General features: G+C 45.8%; 1 protein-coding gene across 1 annotated transcript in view; it reads right to left on the reverse strand.

Annotated features, from left to right (window-relative positions):
* Positions 1-3076: 3076 nt before the first annotated feature.
* Positions 3077-15000, reverse strand: part of LOC137788213 (arf-GAP with Rho-GAP domain, ANK repeat and PH domain-containing protein 1) — a 12045-nt gene continuing 121 nt past the window's right edge. The window contains exons 2-26 of the mRNA XM_068581075.1: positions 14873-14931; positions 13658-14077; positions 13461-13559; positions 13170-13374; positions 12930-13025; positions 12683-12787; positions 12534-12594; positions 12323-12443; positions 11841-12105; positions 11299-11498; positions 10918-11003; positions 9951-10133; positions 9359-9427; positions 8674-8773; positions 8345-8389; positions 8108-8234; positions 7064-7163; positions 6568-6769; positions 5733-5778; positions 5549-5643; positions 5285-5392; positions 4828-5037; positions 4616-4721; positions 3885-4026; positions 3077-3432 (exon numbers count right to left, since the gene is read on the reverse strand). Coding sequence (XP_068437176.1) covers positions 3364-3432; positions 3885-4026; positions 4616-4721; positions 4828-5037; positions 5285-5392; positions 5549-5643; positions 5733-5778; positions 6568-6769; positions 7064-7163; positions 8108-8234; positions 8345-8389; positions 8674-8773; positions 9359-9427; positions 9951-10133; positions 10918-11003; positions 11299-11498; positions 11841-12105; positions 12323-12443; positions 12534-12594; positions 12683-12787; positions 12930-13025; positions 13170-13374; positions 13461-13559; positions 13658-14077; positions 14873-14931 — 3319 coding nt within the window. The 3' untranslated portion in view covers positions 3077-3363. The remainder of the gene's footprint in view (positions 3433-3884; positions 4027-4615; positions 4722-4827; positions 5038-5284; positions 5393-5548; positions 5644-5732; positions 5779-6567; positions 6770-7063; positions 7164-8107; positions 8235-8344; positions 8390-8673; positions 8774-9358; positions 9428-9950; positions 10134-10917; positions 11004-11298; positions 11499-11840; positions 12106-12322; positions 12444-12533; positions 12595-12682; positions 12788-12929; positions 13026-13169; positions 13375-13460; positions 13560-13657; positions 14078-14872; positions 14932-15000) is intronic.

Consider the following 15000-nt stretch of genomic DNA (forward strand, 5'->3'; position numbering starts at 1 on the left):
CCCATAATCATTTTATAATTATGCTCATATTGATCTCACAGATGATACTTTGTGGCTTTGGAGTGTCATTTTAAAACATGACGAGTGTCTCAGAGGATCAGCTGTTCTTTGTTTAGCTGTACCTGTATTGTATGATCTCAGAAGAACTGAACGTGTTCCTCAAAACTTCTAAAATGACTATGAATTCCTTCACGAGGTGGCATCACGTGTTATTTAACACACGTTCAAAGCTGAAGTGTGACACCATAGTAACCGCTCCAGAGCGTCCTGATCAGCAACAACACGGACCAACGAACTCTGTGCTACTGGTGAATATGTGGCTCAGCGGTCAGCGTGCCCGTCTTTCAATCACAGGATCGGTGGTTCGACCCCCAGCTCCGCTAGCCCCTGCGGTTGTGTCCTTGAGCAAGACTCTTAACCCCAGATGCTCCCCGTTGCCGTGACTACGGTGTGTACAGCAACATGTAAGTCTTCTGGGTGAAAGCGTCAGCTGAACGTAATAATGTGACCTCCACGATTGCTACTTTTGAATGTTGTTGGACAACCTGTAGTTTTATGTCAGTGTCTCTTCACCTCCACGGCAGCTTCAACAAGTCTACAGACGAAAGCCCTCAAAGAAACATGCGGACCAAGCAAAGTGAGAGACACTGGAGAGGCGCAGGTGTGCAGGCTGCGTGCAGGTGTACAGGTGTGCAGGTGTGCAGGCTGCGTGCAGGCGTACAGGTGTACAGGTGTGCAGGCTGCGTGCAGGTGTGCAGGTGTGCAGGCTGTGTGCAGGCTGCGTGCAGGTGTACAGGTGTGCAGGTGTGCAGGCTGCGTGCAGGCGTACAGGTGTGCAGGTGTGCAGGCTGCGTGCAGGTGTGCAGGTGTACAGGTGTGCAGGCTGTGTGCGTGCAGGCTGTGTGCAGGCTGTGTGCAGGTGTGCAGGCTGCGTGCAGGTGTACAGGTGTGCAGGTTGTGTGCAGGTGTACAGGTGTGCAGGTGTGCAGGCTGCGTGCAGGTGTGCAGGCTGTGTGCAGGTGTGCAGGCTGTGTGCAGGTGTGCAGGTGTGCAGGCTGTGTGCAGGTGTGCAGGCTGTGTGCAGGTGTGCAGGCTGTGTGCAGGTGTGCAGGTGTGCAGGCTGCGTGCAGGTGTGCAGGTGTGCAGGCTGTGTGCAGGTGTGCAGGCTGTGTGCAGGTGTGCAGGTGTGCAGGCTGTGTGCTGCAGGATGCTCAACATGAGGCTGGACGTGTACCAGTTCCATCTCACAGGAGGATTCTTGAAGACATGAAGAATGAAGCAGCGGGTTTTGGGAGATTCTGTCAGGTGAAAGTCACATTTTGTTACGTCTGATTTCCTGTCAACAGGAGATAGAGAGGCTCAGGTTTTGGGATAAAAGGTGTTTCTTAAAGACCTTTCATCCACCGTGCATACGAGCACAAGATGCTCTCAGCCTGTGGTCCAGGCTTCTGGTCCTGTTCTCTCTTTTGTTAGAAAACATTTTCATTGACATCAAAGTTTAAGTCAAGTCAGCGTCCAAAGCTTTTCTTTCATCTTCTTCCACCTGAGAGCTGATGAATACACAAATATACACATAACAGACACACACAACTAACTAGAGAGTTACGGCGACTGTTTGACCTCTGGCTGGTTGACCTCTGTTTGACCTCTGGCTGATTGACCTCAGTTTGACCTCTGGCTGGTTGACCTCTGTTTGACCTCTGGCTGATTGACCTCTGTTTGACCTCTGGCTGGTTGACCTCTAGTTGACCTCTGGCTGGTTGACCTCTAGTTGACCTCTGGCTGGTTGACCTCTAGTTGACCTCTGGCTGGTTGACCTCTGACTGGAAGTTATTGATCTTCTACTGAAGATGAATGAATACATTTTGAGGTTGTTGTTTATGTTGTTTTCTCTATAAATCACTTTGGCTCATTTTATAACTTTCTACTTTGAACCTTTTATTTCTTCATGAATCTGATGATGATGTCACTTTTAATGATGATGATGATGATGTCATCAGAATAGAAACAATGTCAGGGTTGATTATTGGAAGTTTGTGATTCATTTCAATAATTTATAACATATACAACGTTGTATTCTATTGGAGGATTTGTTCATTTGTTCTGATTTATTGATAATTGCTGATCAGTTTGATTGATTTATGATTTCATAAGAATAAACTACGAATAAACAAGTTTTTATCAACCACACCGACAGTATTTATGTAGTACTTATACACATAAAAAGGCTCTGTAGCTGCTGTCACAGTATTTATATAGTACTTATACACGAGAATTACTTCCTGTTTAGCTTTTCAAAATAAGAGAAAAACAAACAACAAATAAAGAAAAGATGCTTTAACTTAATGAGATACAAAAAAATAAATATTAAAAGATAAGATAATGAAATAAAAGATAAAATATGATGATATAATAAAATGAAAGATGAAGATCATAAACGTTAAGATCATAAATGAGGCATCTTTAGTAGTAGTAATAATAGTAGTAATAGTAGTAGTAGTAATAGTAGTAGTAGTAGTAGTAGTAGTAGTAGTAGTAACAGTAGCAATAGTAGTAGTAGTAATAATAGTAGTAATAATAGTAGTAGTAATAGTAGTAGTAGTAGTAGTAGTAGTAGTAGTAGTAGTAGTAGTAGTAATAATAGTAGTAATAATAGTAGTAATAGTAGTAGTATTAGTAATAATAGTAGTAGTAGTAGTAGTAATAGTAGTAGTAGTAATAGTAGTAATAGTAGTAGTAATAGTAGTAGTAGTAGTAATAATAGTAGTAATAATAGTAGTAGTAGTAATAATAGTAGTAGTAGTAGTAGTAATAGTAGTAGTAACAGTAGTAATAGTAGTAGTAGTAGTAATAGTAGTAATAATAGTAGTAGTAATAGTAGTAGTAGTAGTAGTAATAATAATAATAATAATAATAATAATAATAATAATAATAATAATAATAATAAAAATAGTAGTAGTAGTAGTAGTAATAGTAGTAGTAGTAGTAATAGTAGTAGTTGTAGTAGTAGTAATAGTAGTAGTAGTAATAATAATAGTAGTAGTAATAGTAGTAGTAGTAGTAGTAATAATAGTAGTAGTAGTAATAGTAGGTAATAGTAGTAGTAGTAGTAGTAATAGTAGGTAATAGTAGTAGTAGTAGTAATAGTAGTAGTAGTAGTAATAGTAGGTAATAGTAGTAGTAGTAGTAATAGTAGTAGTAGTAGTAGTAGTAGTAGTAGTAGTAAAGGTTGAGTAAAAGGGTTAGGGTTCTGGAAGATGATGCAACATCTTCCAGAACCCTAACAATTTAATATTTTAAAGAGTTGGTTAATAAACAACGTTGACGTCTGATTTCATTCCAGCTGGAAAGATTTCACTTCTATCAGAACACAGTGATCTGCTCTTCCTCCTCCTCCTCCTGCTCCTCCTCTTCCTCCTCCCTGTCAGACGTCTGCAGGAAACAAGAGTGATATATATATATATATATATATATATATATATATATATACATATATACATATATATATATATATACATATATTCATATATATATGAATATATATTCATATATATATATATATTCATGCTACAGCAGTGCATTCATCACTTCATGCTACAGCAGTGCATTCATCACTTCATGAATATATATATATATATATATATATATATATACATATATATATATATATATATATATACATATATATATATATATATATATATATATATGTATATATATATATATATATATATATATATATATATATATACATATATATATGTATATATATGTATATATATGTATATATATATATATGTATATATATGTATATATATATATATATATATATATATATATATATATATATATATATATATATATATATATATATATATGCTCACCAGGAACAGCAGCGCGTGGTGGATGATGAACTCCTTGGTGAGGCGCAGCAGGTCCTGGTTCAGAGCCTGAAATAGAGTCGGGACCAGAACCACAGCCAAGTTCTGAGCCGACATCCTGTTGACCTGAGAGAACAGCTGCACCCTGAGGAGACAGAGGGAGTCACACAGAGGGAGTCACCCGGAGGGAGTCACACACTTCAACCTGCTTCACAGCTTCCAGCTCAACACTTCAGCTGCTTTCATCACATCCAGACCTCTCAGCCAGTTACTCCTTCTGTCCTCCATCACTTCACGCTACAGCAGTGCATTCATCACTTCATGCTAGAGCAGTGCATTCATCACTTCATGCTACAGCAGTGCATTCATCACTTCACGCTACAGCAGTGCATTCATCACTTCATGCTACAGCAGTGCATTCATCACTTCATGCTACAGCAGTGCATTCATCACTTCATGCTAGAGCAGTGCATTCATCACTTCACGCTACAGCAGTGCATTCATCACTTCATGCTACAGCAGTGCATTCATCACTTCATGCTACAGCAGTGCATTCATCACTTCATGCTAGAGCAGTGCATTCATCACTTCACGCTACAGCAGTGCATTCATCACTTCATGCTAGAGCAGTGCATTCATCACAAAGTCACATTCTCTGTGTGTGTGTGTGTGTGTGTGTGTGTGTGTGTGTGTGTGTGTGTGTGTGTGTGTGTGTGTGTGTGTGTGTGTGTTACATGTAAAAGTGTCCAAACAGTGCATTCAGCGTTGCTCGGTTGTCGTCAGGCAGTTGTCGTAGTAACCGTCGGTAGTCTGAAAACCTGGAGCGTTCATCTGAAATCACTGAAAACATGATTATATATTATTACTACTGCAGTATTACTACTGGTACTACTGTTACTACTTGTATGGTGTACTGCCTCCAGATCCTCTGTAGTACTACAGGTACCTGCAGCGGTCATCCATTGCTGTCTGTCTCTGTCGGGGAGCAGACTCTCCTGCTGGCGGACATATTGTTTGAGGGCGGAGCCAGCGTCCAACACACCCTGCTCGTCACTCTCCAGAGGGGCGGAGTCAGGTGATGTCATCAGAGCCTCCACCAATCGGGTGACTTTGGATACAATACCGCACCGGCGGTACACGCCGTCCACCCTTAGCCCTGAGAGAGACACAATGTCCCAGAAGTCTTTGCTGGTTTGTAGTTGGAGCCGCTCAGTGTTTAGAATATATAAGAACAAAGAATTCAGCTCCACATTTATACATGAAGACATATTTACAAACACATGAGTCAATCAGAACCAGGTCAAAAACTACAAGCTGCCTACAGATCTGACAGGAAGTGACTACACGTGTACACGTCTATACGTACACGTGTGTACGTACACACGAACACAAAGCGGCCTCACCAAATGTGGTGACGTGGGAGATGCAGCGCTCAATGGCCGCTGGGACTGAGCCCCTTGAGGCCGCGTCCACCACCGGGTATAGACGCTGACCAGCTGCGCTCTGATTGGCTGCAGGAGGACACTGACCAGCTGCGCTCTGATTGGCTGCAGGAGGACGCTGACCAGCTGCGCTCTGATTGGCTGCAGGAGGACGCTGACCAGCTGCGCTCTGATTGGCTGCAGGAGGACGCTGACCAGCTGCGCTCTGATTGGCTGCAGGAGGACGCTGACCAGCTGCGCTCTGATTGGTCACAGCTCTCTGCAGGTGGCTGAACCAGGACCGACAGCTGTGTTGCTCCTCGAACCGCAGTGACACGTTCCTGGTAAGAACAAGATGCATCCTGGGATGTCACATATGACCTCAGCCAATCAGAAATGAACAAATATTAGGAACCAACGTAATAATCACCTGTCTGCCGTCACCACGGTGATGGTGTTTTCAACTAGATCCATTTCTGAAAAAGACTTTCAGATTTAGAACCAAGCACCATCACTGAAATAATACTTCATGCTTAATAATACTTATTAATACTACACAATACTTCAATCTTAATAACACTTTATACTTAATACTTTATTCTTATTGATACTTTATAATCCATATTAATACTTAACATTAAATATTAACACTTAATAATACTTCTTAATATTACATATTAATACATATTATCAGCCTTTTCTGCCTGAACAATGTCACTAAGTTGTAGATGTTTCATGACTTCATAGTTCTTCACTTCACACTTCATGTGTCATAGTGATGTCATCATAGTGATGTCATCATGTCTCAGCTCTTCCTCAGTTGCTCTTCAGCCTTTTAAGAGACCTTCATCCAATCAGATTGCTCCTCCTGTGTCTCTATGGAAGCAAAGCAGATTAACCCTTTGCAGGTTAAAGGACACGGGGAGTGGACGTTGTGGTGATGTCATAGTCTTAGACCAATCAGAGCTTTAGTTAGACAAGCTCGGCGTGTTCTTTGTGGTGCTGTGAGATGGAGTAAGCATGAACATGTGAACAGAAAGCTAGCTAGCTGCTAGCCCCTAGATATGCTGCTATGGGCCTAGGCCGGTGGGGGACATGGACCGTGTTGTATAGAGCCGGTCCTACCTCTTGCCTCCTGCCTCCTACTTCCTTCCTTCTACCTCTTGCCTCCTGCTTCCTGCCTCATACCTCCTGCTTCCTGTCTCTTGCCTCTTACCTCCTCTGTGTGTGTGTGTGTGTGTGTGTGTGTGTGTGTGTGTGTGTACCATGGTGAGTGAGCGTGTGGAGGTCCATCCTCAGAGGCTGGTGTGTGAGTCGGTGGACGGGATGCAAACTGACTTCGTCCTCCAACAGCAACAACCAGGCATCAGAATGACTCGAGGCTCCGCCTACTTCAACTACACACACTTTACTGACTGCAGAAGCTCCGCCCACCTCTGCATAAGACACACCCCCTGGGAGAATCACCTGATAACAAAAACTCAGGTTACACTAATGATTAGAAAATGTGTAACATTTATTTATTTGAAATCTATAATCTTTTTTCTGAAGTAAAGATATATAATAATCACTAGAACCCAGGTTATAATAATAATTACACCTCCAGTATAGTGATATATAGAACGCAGGTTAAAATAATAACCTTAACTCAGGTTGTATTGACCTCTAGAACTCAGGTTTTATTAATATATATCCTCAGGTATTGAGGCCTTAGGGTTCAGGTCTTGAGGCCTTAGGGGCCCTGGACTTGGACTCAGGTACCTTTAGGATGTGGACCAGGTGGCTCAGCAGCGCCTCCTCGGTGTCGGCGGCACAGATCAGCTGATCGCTCAGAGTCACAATCTCAAACCCACGAGCCGGACTGAAAATACACACAAGGACACAAGGACATGGGGTACACAACGACATGAGGACATGGGGTACATGAGAACACAAGGACATGGGGTACACGAGGACACAAGGACATGGGGTACACGAGGACACAAGGACATGGGGTACACGAGGACACAAGGACATGGGGTACACGAGGACACAAGGACATGGGGTACACAAGGACATGGGGTACATGAGGACACAAGGACATGGGGTACACAAGGACATGGGGTACATGAGGACACAAGGACATGGGGTACCTGAGGACACGAGGACATGGGGTACCTGAGGACACGAGGACATGGGGTACCTGAGGACACGAGGACATGGGGTACCTGAGGACACGGGGTACATGAGGACATGGGGTACCTGAGGACATGGGGTACCTGAGGACATGGGGTACATGAGGACATGGGGTACATGAGGACATGAGGTACATGAGGACATGAGGTACATGAGGACATGGGGTACATGAGGACATGAGGACATGAGGTACATGAGGACATGAGGACATGAGGTACCTGAGGACATGAGGACACGAGAAACACAGAGGTACACAAAGTAGTACCATTTGGGTATTGCTATAAGAGCCTTCAGACTCCACCAGAGGAAGCAATAACTTTTATTTACTTTCTCTTTTATTTACTTTTTAAAGCAGGACTACTGGTAGTACTACTGGTTGTATCGGTAGTTTTGGTGTATCTGAATCATGAGTATTAGTACCATGAGTTCCAGTGCCTATGTATTAGTTATTAGTAGTTTAAGTGTACTAGTACCATGAGTACTTGTACCATGTATCAGTAGTATCAGTTTGATTAGTTGTTTGAGGGTATTAATACCACAAGTACCAGTACCATGAATATAAATAGCTATGCATGAAGAGTACCATGAGAACTAGAACATGAGCACCAGTACAGTACCAGTAGTACTTACCCGTTGGTGAGGAACACAGACAGAACTTCTCTCAAGTCCAGAACGTCATAAGCAGCCGAGTCGTTCTCTAACGAGAAGAGGAAACGATCTTCCTCCAGTTTACCATGAAGCTCCTCCTCTTCCTCACCTGCTCACACACAGGTGTACACACACACACACACACACACAATAGAACAGCAACATGTTCATCATGTGCAGGAATTGTTATATTAGCGATGTTATTGTTATTTAACCTACCTGAGGGGGCGGAGCCAGGTCTCTGGTTCAGATGAGGTGGGATGTCTGTGACAGATATACTTTATTAACCCCCGAGGAACTACTGAGAAACTACGAGTACTACCAAACAATTGATACTACACACTCATGTACTTACACAGTAATGTACTATATGTGTGTACCTGTGTGTGTGTGTGTAACTGTGTGTGTGTACCTGTGTGTGTGTGGGTGTGTACCTGTGTGTGTGTGTGTGTAACTGTGTGTGTGTACCTATGTATGTGTGTACCTGTGTGTGTGTACCTGTGTATGTGTGTACCTGTGTGTGTACCTGTGTGTGTGTGGGTGTGTACCTGTGTACTCGTTGAGGCGCAGCAGCTCCGTCTGTAAAGCTCGTCCGCTCCTCTCAGCCAGCAGGATGGGGGCGGGGCTCTGAGGGTCTGACGGACACACCTGCACACAGGTAAGCTCAGTCAGGGGGCGGAGTCAAGAAACTGAGGTCAAGTCGGACAGGAAGTATGTATGGCCCCTCCCATCCTGTATGGTTCCTCCCATCCTGTATGACTCCTCCCATCCTGTATGGCCCCTCCCATCCTGTATGGCTCCTCCCATCCTGTATGACTCCTCATCCTGTATGACTCCTCCTCCCATCCTGTATGGCTCCTCCCATCCTGTATGACTCCGCCTCATCCTGTATGACTCCTCCTCATCCTGTATGACTCCTCCTCCCATCCTGTATGGCTCCTCCCATCCTGTATGGCCCCTCATATCCTGTATGACTCCTCCCATCCTGTATGACTCCTCCCATCCTGTATGGCTCCTCCCAGCCTAGAGACATCCATGACCTTTTGCCCCTTGTCTTGGCCTCGAGCACCTGAGGAAGGCCTTTCGGAGTATCCGAGCATGAACTGCCCCAGCATGCCTTGCGTATTAAGAGCCGATAGAATGGTCGTGGTGGAGGTTGTGTGTGTGTGTGTGTGTGTGTGTGTGTGTGTGTGTGACATTAGTGAAGACATTAGATGAGTTGTGACTCTTCACCTTTGCTCCTGAGCAGATCAAAGACATTGTTTCTTCTACGTCGTCCCCACAAACCACCTGACGAAGCCTCTGAAGACACACACAGGTACAAACACACACACACACGCACACACACACACACACGCACACACACACACATACGCACACGCACACACACACACACACACACACACGCACACACACACACACACACGCACACATGCACACACACGTACGCACACACACATACGCGCACACACACACACACACATATGCGCACACACACACACACGCACACACATACGCACGCACACACACACACACACACACACAGGTACACACAGAATGAACAACACATTCAATGCATACAATTTGATTGATTAATTCGTTTTATGAATTTGAATTTCATGCTGTGTATGTATATATATATATATATATATATATATATATATATATATATATATATATATATATATATATATATATATATATATATATACACACATATATATATATATAATATATATATATATATATATATATATATATATATATATATATAAGATATATATATATATATATATATATATATATATATATATATATGTCTGACCTGCTCCATCAGAGAGGGGGAGGAGCTGAGGGCGTGTCCTCGTCTGTAGCAGCCCTTGCTGTATTTGTCCTGGATGAACTTTGACCTCTCTTCGTCAGACGACCCTGGAGTCAGCTGCTCTGCCGCCGGCACCGCGGGAGCCCACACCTGATTGGCCAGCCAGTTACCGTAGGTAACAAACAGCTGGGAGGGAAAAGGTTCAGTAAAGGTTCAGTCCCCCCCTCACCTGTATGAGTGGTTCAGTCCCCCCCCTCACCTGTATGAGTGGTTCAGTTCCCCCTCACCTGTATGAGTGGTTCAGTCCCCCCCTCACCTGTATGAGTGGTTCAGTCCCCCCCTCACCTGTATGAGTGGTTCAGTTCCCCCTCACCTGTATGAGTGGTTCAGTCCCCCCCTCACCTGTATGAGTGGTTCAGTCCCCCCTCACCTGTATGAGTGGTTCAGTCCCCCCCTCACCTGTATGAGTGGTTCAGTCCCCCCCCTCACCTGTATGAGTGGTTCAGTCCCCCCTCACCTGTATGAGTCGTTCAGTTTCCCCTCACCTGTATGAGTGGTTCAGTCCCCCCTCACCTGTATGAGTCGTTCAGTTCCCCCTCACCTGTATGAGTCGTTCAGTTTCCCCTCACCTGTATGAGTGGTTCAGTTCCCCCTCACCTGTATGAGTGGTTCAGTTCCCCCTCACCTGTATGAGTGGTTCAGTCCCCCCCCTCACCTGTATGAGTGGTTCAGTCCCCCCTCACCTGTATGAGTGGTTCAGTCCCCCCCTCACCTGTATGAGTCGTTCAGTTTCCCCTCACCTGTATGAGTGGTTCAGTTCCCCCTCACCTGTATGAGTGGTTCAGTTCCCCCTCACCTGTATGAGTGGTTCAGTCCCCCCCCTCACCTGTATGAGTGGTTCAGTCCCCCCTCACCTGTATGAGTGGTTCAGTCCCCCCTCACCTGTATGAGTGGTTCAGTTCCCCCTCACCTGTATGAGTGGTTCAGTCCACACTTTGCTGTCCATCTTCAGACTGCGTACCTTGGACAGGTTGCTGCCCAGTGCTCGATGCTGCCCTGAGAACAGACCCCATGATAAACCTTGTGGCATGTGGTACAGCAGCTGGAATAACGGACCAGAACTGGGCCCTGAATGCATCGTCAGCCAAAAGGCTCATTTTTAACTCTTTAGCCAAAAAAAGGGAACAATGAGGTGTTCCAGTCCCTCTGGACAGGAGGGTCAGCACAAGTTCACAAGAACACAAGTCCAAGAAGAAGTCCTCTAATCTTCAGCTTCTAATCTCTGACCTCTGACCTCCGGCTTACAGATGCTGTGTGGTAGGTATGTGTAACACATGTCATGTGATCCTACCTGCACAGGTGTGACAAACAACGAGCAGCAAATTGACCGATGCCCACTCAGGATTGGCCGAGCCGCAGTCGCCGCACACTTTGTTGTCGGGATTCTCCCAGAGACGCAGCGCCACCTGGCTGCTGGACAGAGCGTTGCGGATGCAGGAGGACAGGCCGCCCAGCCAGACGGACAGCTCCTTCGACGAATCAACAGACAGGCTGAGGGGGGCGGGCCAGGGAGAGGCAGGGGGCGGGGCCACAGGAGACAGGGGGCGGGGCAACAGAGACACAGGACGGAATAAGAAAAAGAAAAAACACTATGACCTAATGACACAGACAGGTGATCAGATAGAAGATGATGTATGGAGTATTATTAATTTACCGAACGCAAAGTAAATAATACTGTCTGTCTGCCTGTCGTCTGTCTGTATTATAATAATAATACAGACAGACGACAGGCAGACAGGCAGGCAGACAGGCAGGCAGGCAGACAGACAGACAGGCAGGCAGGCAGACAGACAGACAGACAGACAGACAGACAGGCAGACAGACAGGTCCTACCTGAAGCTCCTGTACGGAGTGATGAGGGTGAAGGAGTGCTTCCCTGTAGACTTCACTGAGGCCACGTTCAGGGGGACGCAGAAGGAGGCGATCCCCAGAGAGAAGCCATCCTTGTTGGGGTACACCCAGAGGTCGTGACCCCAAACGGCGGCGTAGGCCCGGCTGCGTGGGTCCCTGATGGTGATTGGTCCGTGGAGTTCTGGGGGGGAGGGGCTTGGCTGGCCTCGAGCGGCAAGCAGAGACGAGACCCAACCTCTTTGAACTTCTGAGAGACGGAGACAACTTCATCACCTGTGGACACAAAGCCCGGGTCCTCAGACCCAGACCTGGTCCACTAGAGTCCACTTGAGTATAATAGAGTATAATAGAGTCTATAATAGAGTCCACTACAGTCCACTAGAGTCTCTTACCCTCGCTGTGAGCCATCAAGTCCTCAGACCTAGACATGGTCCACTAGAGTACCAGAGTACTAGAGTACTTACCCTCGCTGTGAGCCATGAAGTCGTAATGCTTCTTTCTGAAGTAAACTGAGAATCGGCCTTTATCCTGTTTCTTCACGTTGGTGATGCTGGACACGTGGAAGAGGACCTCACTGAACCGGTCCTGGTCCAGAAACACAGGTCAGGGAGACAGACAGGCAGGCAGACAGGCAGGCAGGCAGGCAGGCAGGCAGGCAGGCAGACAGACACATACTGTGCGTTTCTTCCACAGAGACATCAGCTGTCCGTCCAACGTCGCCCATAAAACATTATGTCTGTTAGAGAGGAAGATGATATTACTGATGATGATGATGATGATGATGATGATGATGATGATGATGAATACGATAGTGATGAAGGTACCTGAAGCCCTTCCAGACGTCCAGCCAGCTGGCTCGGACCACAGCGCTCTGAGGACTGGGGGTCCCGCTGCCGCCTCTCTTCCTGGACACCCGGATGGTGGCCGCCCTGCAGGACACACCCACAGCACAGTCACACTGCATTCTGGGACTTATCCTCTCCATCGTCTTCATTGGCCTTACTTTATATACTACTTTATTTACTTTATATATTCATACATTAACATCAATTACAACCAGATTGTGTGTACCTGGGAGTCTTCTGTTTCAGAGGCTTTCTTGATTGGCCAGGAGGGTGAGGAGGGGGCGGGGCCGGCCTGATCGGGACAAGGCGATTGGCTGGGACGCTGTCGAGCCCAAGCATCAGGGTTCAGACAACTTACTGGTACTACTACTCACAACGGCATGGTTGTTGTGGAGTAGTAGTACCAGGACTTACTAGTACTACTACTCACAACAAGCACGCTGTTGTGGAGTAGTAGTACTAGGACTTACTAGTACTGGACACATACTCTTTGGTATTGGAAGCAGGATCACCTCCCATTGGCCCATCAGCTCTGGAGGGGGCGTGGCTAACTGCTGTATCTTCCTCCTCATTGGATGAGTCTGTGTCGGCGTCGTCCTGGCTCGCCCAACAAGCCAGCACGGTGACGTACGGGCTTTCTTCTCTGACGGTGTGAGGAGAGCGTTTACAACCTGTAACAGAACCAACGAAGAAGAGTCAGACTGCCAGGTGGGTGAGGACCAGGAAGACTCACAAACAGGTTCAAGTCCTTCAGTACCCTCCTGTGGCGGCTCAGCAGCGCCCTCCAGTGGGGGCCAGCTGACTTCTGCCTTCTGGTCTAATGATGACATCACCAGCTGAGACAGCGCTTCAACATCTGGACACAAGATGGACGTAGCAGAGGGCTTTTATTTTGACGAGCTGCTAGAATGCACCTCTGAGCAGCAACAATGCCGCTGTTTGATTGGTTAATACCTGTGTGAGTGGCTCCGCCTCTCTCAAGTGAGAGGGGGTGTAGTTTATCGGCCGGGGGTGGGATACCAGGATTAGCCACGATGTTAACAATTCCCACTAAACTGGGTATGTTAGCCGATGAGCTAATGATGCTATCCAAGCTAACAGTGCTAGCAGCAGGTTCAGGTGCACTGGGGGGGTGTAGGTTAGCCACAGCGCTAGCAGTCCCTGCCAAGCTAGGTATGTGGGCCGTGTTAACCATGCTGTCTTTGGAGGGTGGGTCCGAGGCAGCAGGTGGGGTGAGGGCGTGGTCTGCCATGGAGGGGGCGTGGCCTGCAATGGAGGCAGCAAATCCAGCCAATGACGGGATGCTGGTGGCGATGATATCAGTAACGCCAGCCAAAGTCGGGAAAACAGGAGAAAGAGGAGGAGCCCCTTCACCTTAAGAGGAAGACAGAATGACATCATCACAACAAATACCTGTTCAGAGTAAACATCAGAATGTTCCCATCTCAAGCATCATCATCATCATCATTATTAGGGGGCGGAGGCAAAAAACTGTGGTCATGTTGGACAGTTTTAAGCTGCCTTCAAGAATCCACAGGAAGTCAGAACCAGTCACTTCCTTTAGATATGTAGGCTACTTGTAGTTTACTGACCTTGTGTCTTTTATGTCATGTGACCTGTCTTTTATAATATGTTACCTTCATGTCATGTGACTATTATGTCATGTGAACTTCATGTCACGTGACCTGTCCTTCAGCTGACGTTCCCTTGTCAGCAGGCAGAAGACCAACCGGTTTAGGAGGATCCAATATGAACGACAACCGAACAAACCGGTTCTACTGTTCCGCTAAAAATAGACTGAAGGCGCTTCAGCTGCTTCCAGAGAGACTCAGGTTCAACACCGTGTGAATGTGTAACCATCTTGTTGGGACATGGATAGATTTAGGTTAGTTTGGTTTAGTTTAGGTAAGGTAAGTTTAGGTTAGGATATGTTAGTTTAGTTTAGGTTAGCTTCAGTTAGGTTAGGTTTGTTTAGTTTAAGTTAGGCAAGGTTAGTTTAGTTTAGGTTAGGAGGGTTATGGTTAGGATTAGGCTGATAGCGGTTAGGGTTCGAGGAAATGAATGCAAGTTAATGTAATGTCACTAAAAGTCATAAGAGAGAGAGAGAGAGAGAGAGAGAGAGAGAGAGAGAGAGAGAGAGAGAGAGTGTGTGTGTGTGTGTGTGTGTACCTGTGCTCAGGTGAACCCCATTAGACAACACTGGTTGAAGAGTTTCACCAATCACATTTCTGAAACACAAACTTTATGTTTTAGTCCATTTATCCACTGTGTGTGTGTGTGTGTGTGTGTGTGTGTGT

This window comes from Clinocottus analis, unplaced genomic scaffold (assembly GCF_023055335.1).
Source record: "Clinocottus analis isolate CAN_PGR_092001 unplaced genomic scaffold, fCliAna1.0.p SCAF_17, whole genome shotgun sequence".
In the NCBI taxonomy this organism is placed as follows: Eukaryota; Metazoa; Chordata; class Actinopteri; order Perciformes; family Cottidae; genus Clinocottus; species Clinocottus analis.